This window comes from Triturus cristatus, chromosome 10, assembly GCF_964204655.1.
Source record: "Triturus cristatus chromosome 10, aTriCri1.1, whole genome shotgun sequence".
NCBI classification, from domain to species: domain Eukaryota; kingdom Metazoa; phylum Chordata; class Amphibia; order Caudata; family Salamandridae; genus Triturus; species Triturus cristatus.
The window spans coordinates 1,216,709,467-1,216,730,323 of NC_140593.1; the positions used below are offsets into that span (position 1 = coordinate 1,216,709,467).

Genomic DNA, 20,857 nt, shown 5'->3' on the forward strand with positions numbered 1-20,857 from the left:
ATGCGATATGGATGAACTGGTCAGGCAAAGTTGCGTACGCTTTTCCGCCTCTCCCACTCATTCCACTAGTGGTGTGCAAACTACAACAACATTCCCTCATACTAATCCTAGTAGCTCCGACTTGGGCCAGACAACCGTGGTACACCACACTGCTGGAACTATCCGTAGTACCGCACCAAAAGTTACGCCTCTCTCCACGCCTCTTAACCCAGAACCATGGAGAGATCAGGCACCCGGACCCAGCTCAGCTCAACCTTGCGATCTGGCTCCTGAAATCTTAGAATTCGGTTATCTAAATCTCCCCCCAGACTGTATGAACGTCATTAGGGAAGCTAGACGACCTACCACTAGAGCTTGCTAAGCAGCCAAGTGGAAACGATTTGTGATCTATTGTCACAACAATAGCTTAAATCCCCTAGATGTGTCCATTCAACACATAATAGGCTATTTACTACACCTACAAAGATGCAATCTAGCCTACACATCTATTAGACTGCACCTTGCAGCCATAGCAGCTTACCTACAAAACAGGCAACATCTATCGCTCTTTAGAGTACCTGCCATAAAAGCATTCATGGAAGGTCTCAAAAGAATAATTCCCCCAAGAGTGCCACCCTCCCCTGTGTGGAACCTAAACATCGTTCTCACCAGACTAATGGGGCCTCCCTTTGAACCTCTACACAAATGCGAACTTCAATTCCTAACGTGGAAAACCGCCTTTCTTGTAGCCATCACTTCCCTCAGAAGGGTCAGTGAGATACAAGCACTTACCATTCAAGAACCTTTTCTCCAAATGCACCATAACAAGGTTGTTCTCCGTACTAACCCAAACTTCCTCCCTAAAATCATTTCTCCTTTTCACCTAAACCAATCTGTGGAACTACCAGTATTCTTCTCGCAACCACAGACCGTTGCAGAAAGGGCTCTCCACACATTAGATGTCAAACGAGCCTTACTCTACTACATCGAGAGAACACAACCCTTTCATAAGACCAAACAACTGTTTGTCTCTTTCTCACCACCACACAAAGGCAACCCCATCTCCAAGTCGAGGATAGCTAGGTGGATTGTCAAATGCATTCAGATTTGCTACCACAAAGCAAAACGAACGCTATCCGTTCTCCCTAAATCCCACTGTACACGTAAAATAGGGGCTTCCATGGCATCTTTAGGGAACATCCCCTTAGATGATATCTGCAGAGCAGCTACATGGTCAACACCGCACACTTTCACTAAACACTATTGTGTAGATGTGCAAACTAAGCAACAGGCTAGTGTGGGGCAGGCTGTACTCAAAACATTATTTCAAACCACTGCAACAGATACCGGTGGTCGCCGCTAAGGTTGGGAACTGCTATATATGCAAAAGTGTTTAATCTGCAGCTCGTATGCCTCGAATGGAATATGCTACTTACCAGTGTGAATCTGTTCTTGGCATGTAGAGCTGCAGATCTACACACGCTCACCCGCCTCCCCGGCTACCTTTATCTGTTCCAGTTGATCTTATTTAGATACAACACACATGGGCATCTTCACGGTTATCACTACGCTCCATCTTTCCCTGCTGGCGAAAAACAATCTGAGGATGGAGCCGAAGCCCATGCGCAATACGAACCAAGGGAGGAGTCACCGACCTCGTGACTTCCAAAGACTTTCCAAGAGGAAAAACAACTGCAAACATCCGGGCCCAACACCAGATGGCGATCTATGCACAGTGTATAGATCTGCAGCTCTACATGCCAAGAACAGATGCATACTGGTAAGTAGCATTTGCCTTCTTCTCTAACAACAGTAAATTATATTTCCTTTTCACTGCATTCAACTTTTGCTTAGCAGTTATCATTAATTAAACTGCGGCACATCTTAAGGACCTCACTGTGCAGGTGGCATTCTGAATCAAACCATCCCATGGAAAATCCAGGTCCTAGAGAGTGTTCAGTCTGCGCCAGAAGCTATTAATGTCTACACGTGTTGATGACTTTAACTTCGCTTCAGCCAGGAAGAATACAGTGTCATTCTAATGTTAGAACTATACTTTTCCACTTTCTACTTTAGGTCTAGTGAGGTAAGGAGAGGCACCTCAATACACCTAGTGTAAAAAAAAAAGTCAATTAGGTCATTATCAGAGCAGGGATAATTAATATTCGAGAAAAATATGACTCTAGACCGCATATCAGAGAAGCCCTCGCAAATGGTCTCCGATTGAAGGTCTCAAGATTCTGTCATTCTTAATTCATCGAGGCTGTGCAGACGTTTCAGAAGACTAGATCTGCTTAAAGGAGCTTCACGGTCATCAAACAAGTTATTAAAATCTTGTTTTTGAGTTGCATTTTTCCTTGGGTCATAGTTTAAATCTGTCACATGGGTCATTTTCGGATAGGCTTGCTTAACGTTGTAACCATAGTTTTGACGATCAATTGTTGGTGGTGATGGGTTGAATTCTACTTCTTTTTTTTTATTGTATTTTTTTTAATTTTATTTATAAGTTTATGAAGTTATACACAGGGCACAACACATTTGAAATGAAATAATATACAAAGCAATACACAGGAAAAGAATATTATTGCGATACACAATATCTTTATAAAATACTCTCGCTACTTCAAAACTTCAGTAGGGAGTCAGGTAGGATCCTCTTTCCATTTCTTCAATGGGTCCCAAATTTTCTTCCTAATGTTCTCCCTCTTTTCCCTTTTCTAGCATATATAGCATTCTCTAGATTATATATTGCCAATAATCGAGCAAACCATTGATGGTACGATGGGGATATAGGATCTAGCCAGGCTGAAGTTATGCATAGTCTTAATACTGCCATTGCAACAAATAAGAAGTATCCCCCCTTCATGTGTATATCAGTATGGTTAACCCCAAGGAGAATTATCGATGGAGATAAAATTATTTCTACAGCTAAAACTCTAGATAGAAATTCCTCGATATTCTTTTGGGTGGATTGCAAATGGGTACATGTTGCAAGCATGTGAGTCAAATCAGCCTCTAAGCTTCCACATCTCGGGCATCTAATTCCCGAGATTCCTCCCCACTGAGCAACTCTCGCCGGAGTGTAATAAAGATGATAAATAGTTTTATAATGTTGCGCCTGTAGGGGTGCCGAACATAAGATACTCTGTCCCAACTCTAAAGACACATGAAAACACTCTTCTATTATATCCAGCTTCCTCCCCCATTTCTGCGCCATTCTATCTTTATCGTCTTGTTTAGCCTTTATCAATTCTGAGTAAAACCTCCGAATCGTGCAGTCTGACCCTGCTTGTACTAAATCCATAATTGGAATCCTAGAGAACCCAGCTGGGCCCCCCCGCTTTGTTTCGCCATAGCTTCTTATTTGCAGAAACTTAAAAAAATGTCTCGTCTCAATTCCATAGTTTGACTGTATCTCCGAGAATTGGAGGACCCCTTGTGTGGTCCTGATGTCTCCCAGCATCCTTATCCCCTTTCTTCCCCATTCTCCAAAAACCCAACCTGAAAAAATATCTACTGGGAAAGTAGAGTTCATGCTCATTCTAGTGTATGCATTATATTTGCCTAAGCCAAAACTTTTTGAGAATGCTTTCCATATATTATAAGCTGCTAGAATCGTCTTAAATCGTGTCCTTTTAAAGTAACAAAAATCGGTTTGTTTTAAAAATATATTCTCAGCTTCTACCCCCATGACTAAGCCATAAATTGCCAATGTGCCCGCCTTATCCTGTCCTTCGACCTCTGCCCCTCCTATCAGACCCAGCATATTTTGTAGGGCCGCTGCCCAATAATATAGTTTTAGATCCGGAAGTGACCAACCTCCCCTATCACGAGGCAGTGCCATAAACCTAAGGGCTCTCCTTCTTTTTCCCTTTGGCCAGATAAATCTATTAATCATATGTTCACATTCCTTAAACCATTTTGTTTCAAATAATAATGGTATTGCCCTAAAGAGATATAAAAACTTCGGTAAAATCAACATCTTTATAATATTAGTGCGCCCCACAAGGGAAAGATGAAGATTCTCGAACCTATCTAGATCCCTTTTTGCCTTAAGAAAAACTGGAGTTGTATTTTTCTCTACCAATGTATCTAAATCAGAAGAGATAGTTACCCCCAAATACACCGCATCCTGCACCACCCGATGATCAGGGCAGTCTACGTACTTGTTCTTAATTATCTGAGTCTTATTGGCATTCATTTTGTAACCCGATATTTGTCCAAATCTGATGGCCTCAATTTCGACCTGCGCTATAGCTTCTATGGGATTAGATGTGATCACTGCCACGTCATCCGCATATGCAAGGACCTTACTATATCCCATGGGCGTGCATACTGGGCGAATCATATCACAGCTCTCTAGTCTTCGGACCAGGGGGTCAATATACATCGCAAATAAAAGCGGAGAGCAAGGGCAGCCCTGCCTGGTACCTCTCTTAATTTGAAAAGACTTAGTTAAACCTGAGTTTATCCGGATCACAGCACTTGGGGCCCTGTATAGCACTTGAATTGCCTTAATATAGCCATCTTTGAGCCCTACTCTTCTCAGGGTATACCACAAATAATTCCAGGAGACCCGATCAAATGCTTTTTCTGCATCTAATAACATTACGGCCATCGGGTCTCCTGAAACCTCCGTGGCGTCAAAAAGTGTAATAACCTTACGAGTATGGTGAGTCGTACCCCTCCCCGGGATAAATCCATGTTGATTAGTACTCACAAGGGAATCAATTATTTGTGCAAACCTTGTAGCTAGTATTTTAGAGAAAATTTTTGCATCAGTATTCATGAGCGTGATTGGCCTATATGATGTTGGCATGGTGGGAGGTTTTCCTTTCTTCAAAATTACCACTATTTCAGCACCACCCCATGACTCTGGTACAGAGACCCCAGATTGTGCTTTCTGTATCATTATAACGAAGTCTTGTGACAGAGCATCCCAGAATATCTTATAAAATTCGATTGGAATTTGATCAGGACCTGATGCTTTACCCGAAGGGAGATTCGCTATAGCGTTTTTTTATCTCTTGTAGGTCCAATGGATCTTCCAACCCCTCTACTACTTCCTCTTCTATTCGCACCACTGGGATATCTTCCATATATTTCCCCATCTGGTCCAGGTCATACCCATTTTGCTCGTCATAGAGGGAGGCATAGAATTTCCTAAATACCTCTCTTATTTCATCTTGACTCGTGCACAAATTACCTTCTGAATCTATAATTTCTCTAACCTCACCTGAAGCGATCCTTTGTCTTGTGCGAATAGCTAATGTTCTCCCAACTGCTTCGCTAAATTCGTGGGCCCTTTCTCTGTTAGTAAGATATATCTTAGCTGCCTTATTTGCAATAACCTCTTCAGCATCAATCTTTGCCTTTGTTAGTTTTAAAAGGGCCTGGTCTAGTGGAGCCCCTGCTAAAACGCAGTGTTGCAATTCTTCCTCCGCCTCCAAGACTGCCCCAGTTAACTCTCCTATTCTAGATTGTTCCTGCTTGTGTTTAAAAGTATTAAAACTTAAAGTTTCCCCGCGTATCCCTGCCTTAAAGGCATCCCAGACTATCCCTGTCTCTGCGCTATCTCTATTGTTTTCAAAAAACTCTTTGATCCAAAGAGTCATATGCTGGATATATTTCTGGTCTTGGAGAAGCCCGCGCTCAAATGTCCATGTTCTAACTTTCCTAGATCGAATAGGGATATTTAAACTCATAATCAAAGGGTTATGATCACTAAATATGCGGGGAAGTCTTTCTATCTTTACGTAGGGCAGCATTGTGTTAGAAGCAAAAAAATAGTCTAATCTTACACAGACCTGGTGAGGGGCAGAATAGTACGTAAATCCATTATCTCCTTTTTTTAACTTCCCCCAAATATCAGACAACATATTATTCCTTACAAGCTCTGCTAGCGCTCGATATACTCTTTTCTTTCTTCCCTGGTACCTCCCATATGAGCCTGTCTCTACGCCTAAGCCATCTGCACCATTTATGTTAAAGTCTCCTCCTAGTATAATCTGAGGTGACCAGGAGGATAGTTCTGCATCTAGGAATTTAAAGCTCTCTGGGTCATCCTCCGTTGACCCATAGATGACCCCGAGGGTATACCACTCTCCCTCAATAAAACATTCAACTAGTGCCCACCTGCCCCATTGATCTTCCAGTTTTCTTCTAATATTCAAGTTTCTACTCTTTGATAGTATTGCGACCCCTCTATGTTTAGAACCTTGCTTTGAATATGCTAATACTTGGAAACCCAACTGGTCCAAAAGATAAACCTGTGAAACCATAATATGCATTTCTTGAATAAGTATAAAATCGGCATTCATTTGGTTTAATGACATGGCAATTTTTTGTCTTTTTTGGCGATCGTTCAAACCACTGACATTCCACGTCGCTATTCTAATCACCATTGTATCTCAAGTAAAAACAATATTCTTGAAAGAAAAATAGTAAGAAAAACAGAAATCATGGGAACTTTGCTTTTCGAAATATCACTACCTTGCTACCAATAATATTTTCAGATTTTCGTGCAACCTGCTCTCCCTGTGTATTTAGAATACATAACAATACTAATCCTCCTATTAATTGCTTATCTTCAGTTGTGCGATTCTTAGTTTGTTGTGCCCTGTCCCCCTTCCCCCCACCTCCCCCCCCCACCCAGTGTCCCCCCTGCAACCCCACCCCCCCTTACTGGCAAATAGGTCAAACTTGACCTATATATGGCTACCTTAATCCTGAGATGTCCATCTCCTCCTTCCCCCACCCACCTACTGCACTATCTTTTCCTACTTTTATCCCATACACTACCGGTTGATTCCCTCAGTACTATCCTCTTGTACTTATACTCGCCACATAGATTATATTATGAGCATTCCTGTTATTCATCATATTCCTCGTACTGGTCAAATTGTGTCTGAAATAATTACTTAACTCTTCTGACCCCTTTTATCCTTCAATTCCACCAGGTATTCCTGAGCAAGTATTTCAGAAGAGAACACCCTATGCTGCCCGTTAGCTATCACTTTTAAGCGAGACGGGAACATCAAATACACTTCGCAGCCAGCATTTTGAAAAGGAGTTATTAATTGTCTCATCCGCCATCTTCTTTCGACGGTAGTGTGACAGAAGTCTGGCCTAGCGAAGAAGTGTATATCTTTATAAGACTTCTTTGTCGCTGGCTTTGCCTTACTCATAATCTCTTCTTTCGCCAGAAAGTTTCCAACGTAGACAAGGATCGCCCTTGGGTTACCTTCTGTATCTCCTCTTCTCTGGTTTAAAGGGAACCGGTGGGCCCGCTGAATTTCATTTTCCCAGTTCCATTTAGTGATTTCGGGAAAGGCCCCTTTAAACAAGTCCACCACAAAGGCCCGGATATCCTGGCCCTCTTTGCCTTCCTCCACACCAAGAAGCCTTATATTATTCCGCCTTTGTCTATTCTCAAACTCCTCAAGCTTCCAAAGGACATCTGTCGCTGTTTTCTCTTGTAGACATTTATTTTCCTGAAGCTTGGCGACTACATCCTCTAGCTTCCCAGTCCTTTCCTCTACCTCTGTAACTCTTCCAGCCATATCTGCAGATAGTTTATTTACTTTGCGCAGGGATCCTTCTATTTTTTTTATTGGCCTGTCTAGCTCTCCGGCCTTCTGCCCTTGCTTCACTCTGCATTTGTTTTAATGTTCCAAGTAGTAAATCAAAATTAGAATTAGAGTTCTGAGCTGCGGAATGCTCCGGATAACCATGTTGAGTAGATTGCTGGAGTAGCTGGGGTTGCTGGGGTTGAGGGTGTACAGTTCCCTCTTGATAGATCTGTGATGTGGCTGAATAATCCCAGTCTAGCTTCTTAGCCACCTCCTGCTGCGTAGGGCTCGCTAAATTCTGTGGTAAGTCATGCCCTTTTCCATATGACCTCGTTCTAACGCTCTTCGACCTACGGCCTCTGAGGTCTCTACTCCCCATTGTTCTTTTTGATTCTACTTCTGAGGTCTCGATTTCAACCTCAGATTTTCTGGGCTGGCGTCCTGAAGACAATGAGGATGAGGATGACCCTGAAGCTGAATCCAAATCTGAATCCAAATCTGAATCAGATCTATTGCTTAACCCCGAGGCTGAGTCCGTAACTAAGTCCAAATGGGAAGAACCTTTGCCCTTACCCTTACCCTTGTTTTTGCCCGCCTGGTCCTCCTCGTCATCATCCACTGAATAGAAACAATCGTCAGTTGGCGAGCCTGGGATAACTACCCCCTGCACTGTTTTTAGGGGCTGTAATATTTGTTTGCCGCTAGTAATAGCTTGAGCAGTTTCAGTTAAAAATTCAACCGAGCATTGCCTATCACCTGGTTCTCCCGTAGCAGTGGGCTGTGTGTCTAATTTGGTCCCAGATTTGGTCCCAGATTGAAGGCCAGGCTCAGGTTCTGCAATCTCAGGGAGTAGGCCAGTATCATTCTCTTCACTTTCTACATTTACAGCAGGTGCCGAATGTACCAAATGTATAGTTTTATTCTGGCCCCTCCCCCCATGGCTGTGTTTGTACCTGAGTTTTCCTGGAAGCGCCAAGGAGGTCAGTGTCAACATCGTCGTCATCGTCCTTCTCGTGCTGCAGTGAATCTGCTATGTTCTCAGGGAGCGTGCCCCCGGCTGTAATTCGAACTGAATTCTTGCTCCGGGCTCCCAGTGCGCAGTCGGACTCAGTCAGCTCACCGCTCATCCTCTCACTCCGCATGCGTGAGGCTACGTTGCTGACAGCGTCCTTTCCGGCAACATCGTCGGAGGAGGGGGGAGCCTTCTCTTGATCCTGGAGCAGCCCTCGGTCAGCTACTGTTGTCTTCACTGTGGCGGAAAGAACTTCTCTCAAGGTAGGCTGGCGAAGAACTGCATCTCTCCCATCTCTCCCTTCGAGCCCAGACGATCCTGTCGCCGTATCAGCTGTATGATTCTTAGTGATCTTCTTAGCCGGCAAAACCTTTGGTTTCTTAACTTCTTTTTCTTTTCTCGGAGCACTCCTAGAGACCTTCTCATATCTCTCTGCTCGAACATTTTTCCCGCTATCCTTCTGTGCCTGAACCTTCAAGCGAGTCTTTGTTCTCAAATTGTCTGCAGGGGCACCGGGTTCGCTATGTTCCGGACTGTCATTCAGATAATCTTTCTCTTCTCCCCCGGGGTCCCTTAGCCCTTTTGTAGCTTGCAGATTTTTGGAGGTCATTTTCTTATTTTTCCTTATTCCGCACTGAACGCTGGAGGTCCAAACAATAACTAAGGTTATAGTCAGCTGGCTCACAGTACGGTGCTTAGGAGAGAGCGCCGTTGAGTTCGTTAAGCTCAAGACTTTCAACTGTATCTGTAGACGCTGTCCCATGCCTCATGTCTCAGAGCTCATAAAATCACTCGCCCAAGTGCAGATCATAAATCACTATATGTGCGGAAAAAAAAGGTGGGCGCCTGAGATCTCCTAGCATAGTTATGGGATAATACTATACTCTGGGGAGAGGAGGGAAGAAACGACTTTCCCCTACGGACTCACGGCAGCCATCTTGCCTCTCCCGGGTTGAATTCTACTTCTAAGGGATTCAAACTGAAATCCGGACTAACATTGTGTCCTAAAATAGGTTGGTATCTTAGTTGGGAGCAGGATCCTGGGCTGACTGTAGTTGGTTTATACCAGGAGGGAAGATCAGATCAGCCGATGGTTCGAAGGCTGCAGGTAGGTTAGCTACACCAGGTTTGAATCTGAGGTGTTTTTTCACTATGCTGCATCCCCTGGTCTTACCTTTTTTGTTTTCCCCCTTTTGTTCGCTTTTGACCTTGACGCCTTTATTTGGGGGGTAGCATGGGATTGGTGTGTTTCTGTCTTCGCTGTTTTATTTGTAGTTAACAGCATCAGTCTCTTTGCAGTGATATGTGATCCTATGCTTCTTTCGCCTCTTATGTGAGCCCCTTGTCTGTGACTGTACTTTGGGTGTCTTCGATTAAATGAATAAAGAATCGTGTTTAAAGAATATTGGAAGCTGTTGAGGAATTCAGTCATGTAAACTGCAAAGATACTTACCATGACGCTACTAAAGAAAATAACCTTTAATGAGGGGCTGCATAAGGACTGATACGCTAGGGGCTGCATAAGGACGGATACGCTGGCTAGAATTTGATCAACAAGGTTGTAGTTGCTTTGAATGGATTGAAGCAAGTTGAAACATGTCATTTGCCATTTTGGACCTAAACGGTCTCTCAAAAGTTGTGGCTTGTTCCTAGGTAAAAGTGCACAGTCAGACTACTAAAGGGCAATTAAATTATGTGCCACCGAGCCCATCATCAGGAGAAAGAAGCCCTATGCACCTTTACACCGTGTCAGCCAGTCAATCTGTTGTGCGTTTAGTTCAACCACGCTGGGTCTCACAGGGCACAGACAAAAACAACAGTTGATGGACAGAATGCAGAACAATGTCATACATTCACCCCAGTACAGAGATCTGGGCCTAATTCCATCGTTTTTTTGCTCACCATGCCATTCCAGTGTGAACCCAGCCATATGCAAACCAGCCTTGACCCTGTGCCTCATGGGAGCAGTCCAGCCCGAACTGCCAAGCCAGGTCCTCCCTGGACTGGAAACAAGTATCTGGATTCAAGCTAGCCTGGCTGAAGAAGGGTGACATACCCTGAAACCGGTCCCAGGATGCTTGTTTCCGGTCCAGGGAGGACCTGGCCTGGCAGTTCAGTCTGGACTGTTCCCATGGGGCACAGGGTCAAGACTGATTTGCATATGGTTGGGTCCAAACTGGGGTGGCATAGTGGGCAAAAGAATGATGGATTTAACCCAGATCTTTTGACTGGGGGAGAATGTTTGCATTGTCAGCATTCCGTCCATCATCTGTTTGCTGTAACACTCACAGGGCACAGAACAGTAGAGTGGCAAAGTATCTGGGGTTGACGTCAGTTGACTTTTTGGAAGCCCCAAGCAGGACCAATGCTGCCTTCCTATCCAGCCACCACCCTCTCCTCCAGCTGGTTGACTACCAGCAAACCTTCTGTGGGCTAGTCTGTGGTCTGACCCCTCATAAGAGGGATGCTGTGACTCCTCGGTTTCCCTCATGGTCCTCACTGATCTTCTCTCCAGATGACCCCGCTCTCCGATGTCCAGTTTCTTGTCTCAGGGCAGCCCGGCTTCCATAGCCGCACCCGGGCTAGAGCGGGTCTGCTCATTCTGCACACCTGTTTGTTCTCGTCACTAGTAGCCTTCGGGGGGGTCTTAGATGGGAGGCCCTTCAAAGGGGACTGTGGTCAAAGCCTATACTAGAAGGATCTGACCAGAGGTGCCTGGATCCCTAACACCCCAGAAATCTGAAGTGCCCTCCTATCTCGGATAACAACACTACTTGGACCGGGCCATGTTCATTAAGTTACCAACCCCGTAAAACTCATGATGGGTAATCGGGAAAGCTTGTCCCAACCATCTGTCAGTAAGGGCTGGGGGGCAATTCCTAACACTTTCCTCTGCTTTGGTTCCTATAGGTTTCTCCGCGGCAGGGGCAGGAGTGGTGCAAAGGGCACAGCGCCCAGTACTTCGAAACTAGCGCCAAAGAGTCGGTGAACGTGGAAGAGGCCTTTCTTTACGCAGTCAGGGCGGCGCTGAAGAATGTAAGTCTGTAGACTAGGAATGTGCCACTGAGCGTCATCCTCTGCTCTCACACCTGTTTTTTTTGTGCGCAAATGTTTATATGTATTGTTGCTATTTGTATAGTGCTTTCCAGGAGCGGCTCTAGGGCAGTGCGACCGGTGCTACTGCACCGGGCGCTAACTTTGGGTGGGGGCGTCGTGTTTGCAAGGATATCATGGATTTAAAAGCACCTGCTGCCACGTTCCTGGCCTCCAGCAATTTTCAGGCAACAATTCATCATCATCATAATCTTTATTTCGGTCACTTGGACCATAAAAGAATGCAACAATATTACAATTTATAAATTACACAAAAAAATAATTACATTTAGATGAATAAAAAGAAAGTCATAAAACAATCTGGTTAAAATCATTAAAAATATTCATATAACCATGTTAGGCTTAGTGCAACGATTACGGATAAACCACATTGCTGTTAGGAATTTAGCAACTGCAAATACGATTAGGGCGGATGAATCTGTCTTTAAAATTCTGTATGCTGGAAGGTAGTTCCTAAAACCCAAATTTTTGAGGAGAGGGACAAGCCAGTAATTCCGAGGTCTTTGGTAAGCTGGACAGAAAAATATAATATGCAGATCATTCTCTCGCGGGTATGCACATGCTGGGCATTGATTGAACTGTGAGCTGGAGTTTAGTCCAGTGGTCAGTGTATGCCCTAAGGGGAAGAGTACCATAGCGCCACTGCATATATAACTTCCTTGTTTTTGACGGACCTACGTCATCAAAGAAGGGCTCTAGACGATATGAATCTTTGAAAACAAGGAAGAAGTTAGATAGGGACCCCTCACGTGTGCTCTCAATAGAGACCCGTAGCTTGTGCTCATAGTAAACCTTTGATAAAGATCTGCGTGAGATCCTGCAACATGCATTTCCTGGATTATGCCACAAATCTGGTCTTCCTAGTGTTTCGAAAGTTTGCTTAATGTACTTTAACCATGGGATTTGTGCCACTTTGGGTAGGCGCAAAATCTCTACGAGCTCAGCCCTGTAATTAGATAATTCCGGCGTGCTCCAGACTTTGCGCCAAAAGGTTAGGGGTTTAAGTCCCAACTCCTCCGTAATAGGTCTTAGGCCCAGGTCTAATCTCAGTGGGAGAAGTGGGGTACTAGGCGGTAATGCTGCCAGTTGCCTTATGAAGTTATTCTCCGTGATCTGCAATTTCTGGTCAGCTGTATGCCCCCATATTTCGCCCCCATAGGTTACTGCCCCTCTAGCCTGTGTTTTATAAATTTGCAGGGGTGGACCAAAGGGTTTATAAGTCGACCTGCTTGTCATCCTGCATATACCACCCGTTAACTGTGCCAATTTCATATTTGCCTTGGTTCGGTGCGAGTCCCAAGTCATAGTTTGGTTAAGTGTAACCCCCAAATAATCAAACGTAGTGACCCTCTCTAATCTGACGGACCCTATCGTCGGATTTGGGCGAGTTGAAGAGGGTGGGTTTAAAATCATATACTTAGTTTTTGAAGCATTGATTTCCAGTCCACGCTTTACACAAAAGTTCGAAAACCCATCCAACACCCGTTGTATGCCCATGGGGGATTTAGAAAGCAGCAGGGTGTCATCTGCAAACATGATTGCAGGCACCCGGCAACAATAACAATGTCAAGATAACCCCTGTGATTAATGTCCTTCCTAGAGAGAGATCGGAGGTTTGTCTAGTGGAAGTTTTGACTCATGGTAAGGTAGCGCAGAGGGTTAATATGCCTGCTGCAAAGAACATGTACCATGCAGATCACAAAGTGCACATAATGTAAATAGGTCAGTGGGTTACTGATTTTGTCTGAGAGTTCCTTTTGTTACCTGCAGTTAAAACCCTAACATATAACAGTGAGCTATTAACAGTCATCAAAGAGCTGCATGCAAACTGCAAGGTATATATCTGAGCGTTATGATTTTTTTTCCCCAGTCTTTCATTATGGTGATGTTGGAAAAGGGGTTAATCTGGATAGAAATCAATTCTGATTATTAAAGAGAACCCCCAACCACGGTGTTATGTTTTAAATTCTGAGTTTGTGCTTCTCCAGGCCAAGCACTCTTAAACTATCCTGCCTACCAGTATGGATGACATGTCACTCCTACACCTTGTAGTCCACTGTCTTGCGTAACATTTTCTACACACTGATTTACAGACCTATGATGTATTGTCTCCGTGTGGTGTGTGTGATGCAAAGTGCTCTGACACCCTACATGGATATGAGTGGCGTTATAAAACAAATTAAATGCATCTGAGAGAGAGTGGTTATGGAGACTCGAGGGGCACTGTTAAAGAGTGCTAGTGAGGGAATCCGTGGCGGAGGTGGTAATTGGGGGGGCGCCAACAAGCCTTGTCGCACTGAGCGCCACCAGCGCTAAAGCCGGCCCTGGTGCTTTCCATCTTCTTTGCGAGGTCAAAAACGCTTTCTAGATTATGGAGTCAGTAGCTACTCCAAATTCATCATTTATATGCAGTCATGTCCGGCTTCACCTTATTTTCAATGAAATAGAAGACATTTTTGTCATCATCAGTTTATAGCAGCTTTCTTCCTTTCCAGTGAATCGATTACAGTCTATTAGTTCTTTTACAGGCTTCACTACTCAATTTGTTTAATTTGGTAGCGTGTAGTGTTTCATTCCTTCAGAAGCACAAGGTGCTGACAATACCTCCCACCAGTGAGAAGAAAGTATGCCTGTTAAATACTATTTTTAAAAGGATATCTCTGCACCCACTATAAAATCCCCACACCCTTATTAACTAGGACATAAAAATTCTAAGGGCCAGATTTAGCCTTTGACGGGCGGAGGAGTGTCTGTCGGGATAGCTTGGGATGGCGAAGGACATTACCTCCACCATCCTGACAATACTCCATCCGCCAAATTTAGAGATGACCTCCGGCTCAGCGGTCATCTTTGTATGTTGAAAGGGTCCCAGTGGCGTAGCTAGATGTACTGCCACCCGGGGCGGCTCCTATGTTTGCCGCCCGGGTGCAGGTAAGAGCTGGGGAGGGGAGGGCTGGCGTCCAACGGACAATTTGTTCTCGGGCCGGGTGGTTGGTGGTAGTCGAAAGACACGACTCTCGCCACCCCAAAAAAAACAGTGCAGTCATGGGTGGACTGCCCCCCCACACCCCCCAGCTACGCCACTGAAGGGGCCGCGGTCACAACAGTTCCTTTCCATGTACTAAAAGTTTGGTGGGCGGCAGCTGTTACTTTTGACAGGCATCTACCAAACCTTTACTAAATATTGGTTATGCCGGTGCCTCTCTTGTCAAACCCAGGGCTGAGCTGCTGGAAACTAGCAACAAAACATCCCCTCTCCCTTTCTCTGGCATGGAAATTCAAGCCAGACAGTTGTACTTTGCCCCGTCTAGTAGAATTCTCTCTGAAGCAATCAGTAGCAGTCTCTACGGAGTGATAAGATGTGGAAGGGATCTGCAGTTAGAAGGGAAGCTGGCGGCACTGGCTACCACCAACCGAAAAGGCACAGTATACAACCTTAGGGTCTACATATGTGAGGCCCCAGCCCAGGGTTCCCCAAGTGCTCTTATGTACGCTTCTTACGACAAACGGACCAGTCACATCAGACTACACAGAGTTACCATGGAGAGAGCCAATAGGCAATATCCCCACTGGGATGAACACCAACCATTGTCCTAATTGTGTCTTGGTCTTAGGGACTGTAGGAATCCATGTTGAAAGTAGTACCACTTAGGGTGCATTCCTATCACCCGACAGAGTGTAGCGTTCTTGTTAGTAAGCAACATCAAAATCTTAGTGTTGCACTTGTCACAAGACTTGTAACATCGGTCTTTTGCACAAGAGACCATAGTGGTTCTGCCACAATGATAAAATGAGGAGCAGGTTGCCACATAGAGATAGCGTCAGGATCTACTGCCTCTACCACACCGTGCTATATTTTATTGTGGGCAGAGGCTGTTGAGCATTCATTGAGTGCAACTCCGTACTGCACAAAGCAGGGTGTGCTTGCGACGTGTGCAGCCCACAGTGATGTCATTGTGTGGATGTTAATGCCACAGGTTCCACACATACCCACCAGGTGCTGGCTGCACACCCAGCTTCCTACCCCAGCGGGGCACAATGAACCTTCTCACTGGGGGCATTCTACACCAGGCACCTTTGATTTGAGTTTTTATAAAAAAAGGTTGTGTCCTAAGGTTAATCAAGTCTGTCTCCTTAAGCAAAAATTATTTAGTTAGCATTTGTGCGTGTGTTGCAAGTCGTGATACACACAGCATGGTATTTGAAAACAATACAAACGACAGCTTGCTCCAGGTCTCCTGGTGTGGGCCACCCACCTTCCTGCCATCCAGCCAGGGGTGTCCTGCGGCTGATTTTCCAAAAGATTTGCGGCTAATTTTCCAAAAGGGCTGCAGCCATTTCGAAGGAAGATAAGTCTGTGTGTCTTGAAAGGAGAAATGCAAAATAAGTTGCAAGTTTTGGGCAATGAATAATACTCTGTGGTCACTCCAACATTTCCATTTCCAGACTTTTTTTTCCCTTTACTGGAATTTGCATCCCGACCCAAGGGGCTGGAAGACTCAAGTCCCTCCTTCCTTCTCTGTCCTCATGACGTCTTATTACTTTACCTTGTTATCTTGTGTTCCTCAAGCATTGTTGAGACTTGGGTCCCAGCGATGCAACTCACTGGGCAAGGTAAGGGCTAACATAACTGTTCCCCAATAGGTTTTGTAGCGTGTGTCCCGGGGGGGAGGGATGTGTACTGTTAATATTTATCATTTGAGTTCTGTTTAATGTTTGAAGTTTTTCTCCATTGTGAACCAAAGACTCCATCAGTACGGTCAGTGAGTGAGTCAAAATGTGTCTTTTTTGCAGCAGAAAGAAAACGAGCCCCCACCGGATCTGAACTCTGTCCAGCTCACAGCAGAGGGTCGCGGAGAAGCCCACGAGGAGAAGTGCAGCTGCTGAAGGGACCCTGAAGAAGGCCCAACTTTGATGTTTCGCTACTTCCTACTACTCCTCATTCAGTCCATGCCACCGCCTTTGCCCTGGTGGTCTTGCAATGTGTGACCATTCAGGGCGTTGGGGCTTGTGTCCCAAACATGGACCCCTATCTGTCGTGTCACCTGGTGACGGTACAAGGCGAATTAAAATAGGGGCTTACTCAACAATGAAAATGAACCATAATCTTGACAAAGTGGAAATTTGCCAATTGGTCTAAACAAGACTTTCAAAGTTTATGACTTGAAACTCTAGGTTTTACAGTATTTTGAATCAGTAAGTGGTAGGCGGCTGGCAAATGTGGCACTACTTGGGGCAAACTGCTCTTTATTCCTGCAAGGGCAGACCGGAAACAGGAAGGAGCAGCTGCAGGAGGCCAAGAGGCGATGAATAAATATTTTCAGAAGCTAATACTTTGGGTGTGGGTCATGCTTGAACATGTTCTCCATCAATTCATATGCGGTGTCGAAGCATCACCCAGTTGTTCAGTGTAAAGGTTTTGATATATCTCTGAATATCACGGTTTATATCTCTGAATATGAATGTTTCCACTGTTTTCAGGGGGTCCTAGTTTTGCTAAATAAGAATACTAATGATTGGGCAGATCAGGTCGCTGGTAAAATGGGGAATCTAGGTGACAAGAGCTCTGCCTACCCTCAGGCTCCCAGAGGCCATAGAATGCCATCTTGGATGACTTTCCCTGGTGGCAGATAATCTCTGCCAGAATAATTCCATCAAACGTTTTCAATAGAATATTTTATTGTTATTTTTGTTTTCAAAAACCTTGCAGCCGGACCTGGTGTTTGAAGCATGAATGTGAGGAAATTCCTTATTTTCACTCCGTGCCTTAGCTTGCCTTTTATGATGCCTGTAAGGTTTGCATTCAGGACTTCTGCTTCTGGGAACTGCTTGCCAGACCGTCCTGCAGCTGCCAGTGCCTTAGTTTCTCTTTAGACTGGGGAGCATATTTAGACGCATCAGCATTGATGTGTCAGATTTCTTGCACCTGCCGCAAATGCCCTAACGACGCCATTGATGCACTGTATTTACAATACAGGGCTCCACGGCACGAGGATTCACTGATGCGTTAGAAATTCTGAGGTATCTTTTCTCGCTGAAGTGCCACATTGCTGGAGTTAGTCGTAAGGCTGGCGCAACTCCAGCACTGCATCAGAACACGGAGATGAGTACCATGTTAAAAGCTCTGCGTCAATCCTTACGCCTGCTTTGAGAAGACGTAGGGATTTTGACGTAGTCAAGTCGTAGAGTGACGCAGTGAAAAGTTGTACATTTCACTGAATCAGTCCTACGTGGCTTTTAGCGTGGGAACGTCTACCCTGCATACATTATACCTGGTGCAGGTATAATGTGACACAGGCCTCAACAACTGACACTTTGGGTCCAAAGCTTCAGTTTGTAAATATGGAGCAGTGTGGAGCACTAATTGCAAAGCTACTTTGTAAAAAAAATAATATATATGACGCTGCAGCGGTGCTAGGTCCTTGTAAATATGCTCCTAAGTTTTAGTACAAGATTAGGGATTGTTCAGCTTTGGTTTTTACATTTCCGCTGGGGCCTGTCTGTGTAAGGGCAGTGTGTGCTTTCACTTAAGGAGCATCCCAGGTCGCCCTGAGCTGCAGAGGGTTAGTGATGGCATCAGTGTGTTGTGGCTGATGCTGGATGTACGTGTGTGGGAGGAGGCCGAGGGGAGAAGAGGAAGCTGAGGACTGGGGGGTGAGAGCTGCACAGCAGGCTATGTAGGTTCACGAGAGTATCCCAGGGTCTTGAATTATTAGCCTCAAGTTCACGAGTTTGTGGCGCTGTGAAGTGAGAGCTGAATCCTTGTGAATGTAGCGCTTTGAGGCCAGAGCTGTATCTTTTTATCACAGATGAACCACCAGAAACCCATGTATGTGTTTTTAAGAAAGTATTACACCCTTCGTATTAGAGAACAGGATTAATAGAGGGGATACATCCTCTCCGTGTAACGTTGTCGCGAGGGCGTTAAAGGAGGTACAGTTCACACAGCAGAATGTGCACATCAAACGGAGCTCTGTGGACCTAGGGGGGGGGGGGGGGGGACACTCACTTGTCACTTGAAGCTTGTCAAGTGACAAGCTTCACAGAGTATTCAGACATGACATGTGGTTCACATTCCCTGTGACCTGTTGTTGATTCCCCCCTGTCAGGACGAACCACAGAAAGGAGATACCACTTTGGTGTAGTAAGACATCTAGAGCGGGTACCAGTGTAAGAAGGCGCTTTAAAAGGCAGGTGGTGCAGTATACGCCGGGTGAAGGCGCTCATCAAAGTATAGAGATGATCACAAAGAGACTGAGGACTTTATATGAGGTTTACCTGATGGTGCAGTTGACACTGCTCTGTGGGGCCGAACATTTATTCAACTATATCAAGGAACTCTGCACAGGAGACCGTCCCAGATCCTCTACTTAGCGGTAACCCTGCTCTGTCGGGCTCAACATTTATTAAACAATATCAGGCAACCCTGCTCTGTAGATTACCCCGCTTCTTCTACTTAAAGGGTACTCCAGTCTGTGAGCGTGAACATTTATCCAACTGTATCCGGTAACCCTGCTCGGTAGACCACCACAGTTCTTCCAAATAGAGGTGATTCTGGTCTGTGGTGCTGAAAATGTATTCACCTATATCAGTAAACCTGCTCAGAACAATTCTATGGTTCTTCCAATTAGCAGTAATTGTAGTCTGTGGAACTTAACACTTATTCGACTATCCGGCAACTCTGCTCAGTAGACTGCCACAGTTCTTCCACTTAGCGGTAACTCTAGTCTGTCGGGCTGAACATGTACTCGACTGTCCGGTAACCCTACTTAGTAGACTGCTGCGGTTCTTTCACTTAGGGGTGACTATGGTCTATCGTGCTGAACATGTATTCGACTGTCAGGTAACCCTGCTCAGTAGACTGCTGGGGTTCCTTCACTTAGGAGTGACTCTACCCCTCCTGCCTTTTTCTGTACCCCTCTTGCCTCTTTGTGCACCTCTCTTACCCCTTTCTGTTCCCCTATTGCCTCTTTTTGCACCTCTGCTGGTTCTTTCTTTACCTCTTTTGCTTCGTTCTGTACTTCACTTGCCTTAGTCTGTCGGGCTGAACATGTATTCGACTGTCAGGTAACCCCGCTCAGAAGACTGCTGGGGTTCCTTCACTTAGGGGTGAGTCTACTCTGTCAGGCTGAACATGTACTAGACTGTCCGGTAACCCTGCTCAGTAGACTGCTGCGGTTCTTTCACTTAGGGGTGACTATGGTCTGTCGGGCTGAGCATGTATTCGACTGTCAGGTAACCCTGCTCAGTAGACTGCTGGGGTTCCTTCACTTAGGGGTGAGTCTAGTCTGTCGGGCTGAATTTGTACTCGACTGTCAGGTAACCCCGCTCAGTTGACTGCTGGGGTTCCTTCACATAGGGGTGAGTCTAGTCTGTCGGGCTGAACATGTACTCGACTGTCAGGTAACCCTGCTCAGTAGACTGCTGGGGTTACTTCACTTAGGGGTGACTATGGTCTGTCGGCTGAACATGTATTCGACTGTCGGGTAACCCCCTCAGTAGACTGCTGCGGTTCTTCTCCACAGCTCTGATCTCCTTGTCTGATGGCTGAACAGTAATGCCTCTGTCGGAGCGCCTTTTGGACCTTTGCATTTACTAGTTAGAAGCGTTATGTGTGAGAACGTATTTGATAACAGACAATACACTTGTTTTGGATTAGATGTCCAGTGTAGGATTTTAAATTATATACTTTTTTTCTGAAGATTCTCACACCCCTCATCTCAGTAAACGTGTATTTAGTACAGTTGTGAAATAAAGTGAATACTTTACACTCGACTCTAACGGTGTGGACAGTGTTTCATTAAATGCCTGTTGATTTGACAATCTGTCTATTGCTTGCTTAGAGCCTAATTTTAGACTGGCAGATTGTTGGCGCACAGCCAGCACAGCTCTTGGTGGGCACACCAGCCCACAAAATATTCTTGGCTGCTTAAAAGATTCTTGGCTGCTTAAAGGATTCTTGGCTGCTTCTTGTCCATTCAGGACTGTCGGAGCGAATGGATTTCTGAGCTTTTCTGGTAAGGCCTGCAGGGTTCTCATTGGATATTTTCCAAAAGGCATGAGTGCACAACCCCAGAACGCAAACCGTACTAATGGACCAAAGAGCCATATTGGTGGAGAATATGCTTTCCCAGTGAGTCAATGCACTGATACCTCTCTGGCAGAGCCATTAATGTTCTCC

The 20,857-nt window shown here is 45.2% G+C and overlaps 1 protein-coding gene across 2 annotated transcripts in view; it reads left to right on the forward strand.

Annotated features, from left to right (window-relative positions):
- LOC146797100 (ras-related protein Rab-7a-like) overlaps window positions 1–20,451 on the forward strand; it is a 221,712-nt gene extending 201,261 nt beyond the window's left edge. Inside the window, exons 5-6 of one of the 2 annotated variants that reach the window (XM_085629738.1) lie at window positions 11,473–11,598; window positions 16,471–20,451. In XM_085629738.1, coding sequence (XP_085485864.1) covers window positions 11,473–11,598; window positions 16,471–16,563 — 219 coding nt within the window. In that variant the 3' untranslated portion in view covers window positions 16,564–20,451. The remainder of the gene's footprint in view (window positions 1–11,472; window positions 11,599–16,470) is intronic. The other variant, XM_085629739.1, reaches the window with a different exon arrangement.
- Window positions 20,452–20,857: the final 406 nt, after the last annotated feature.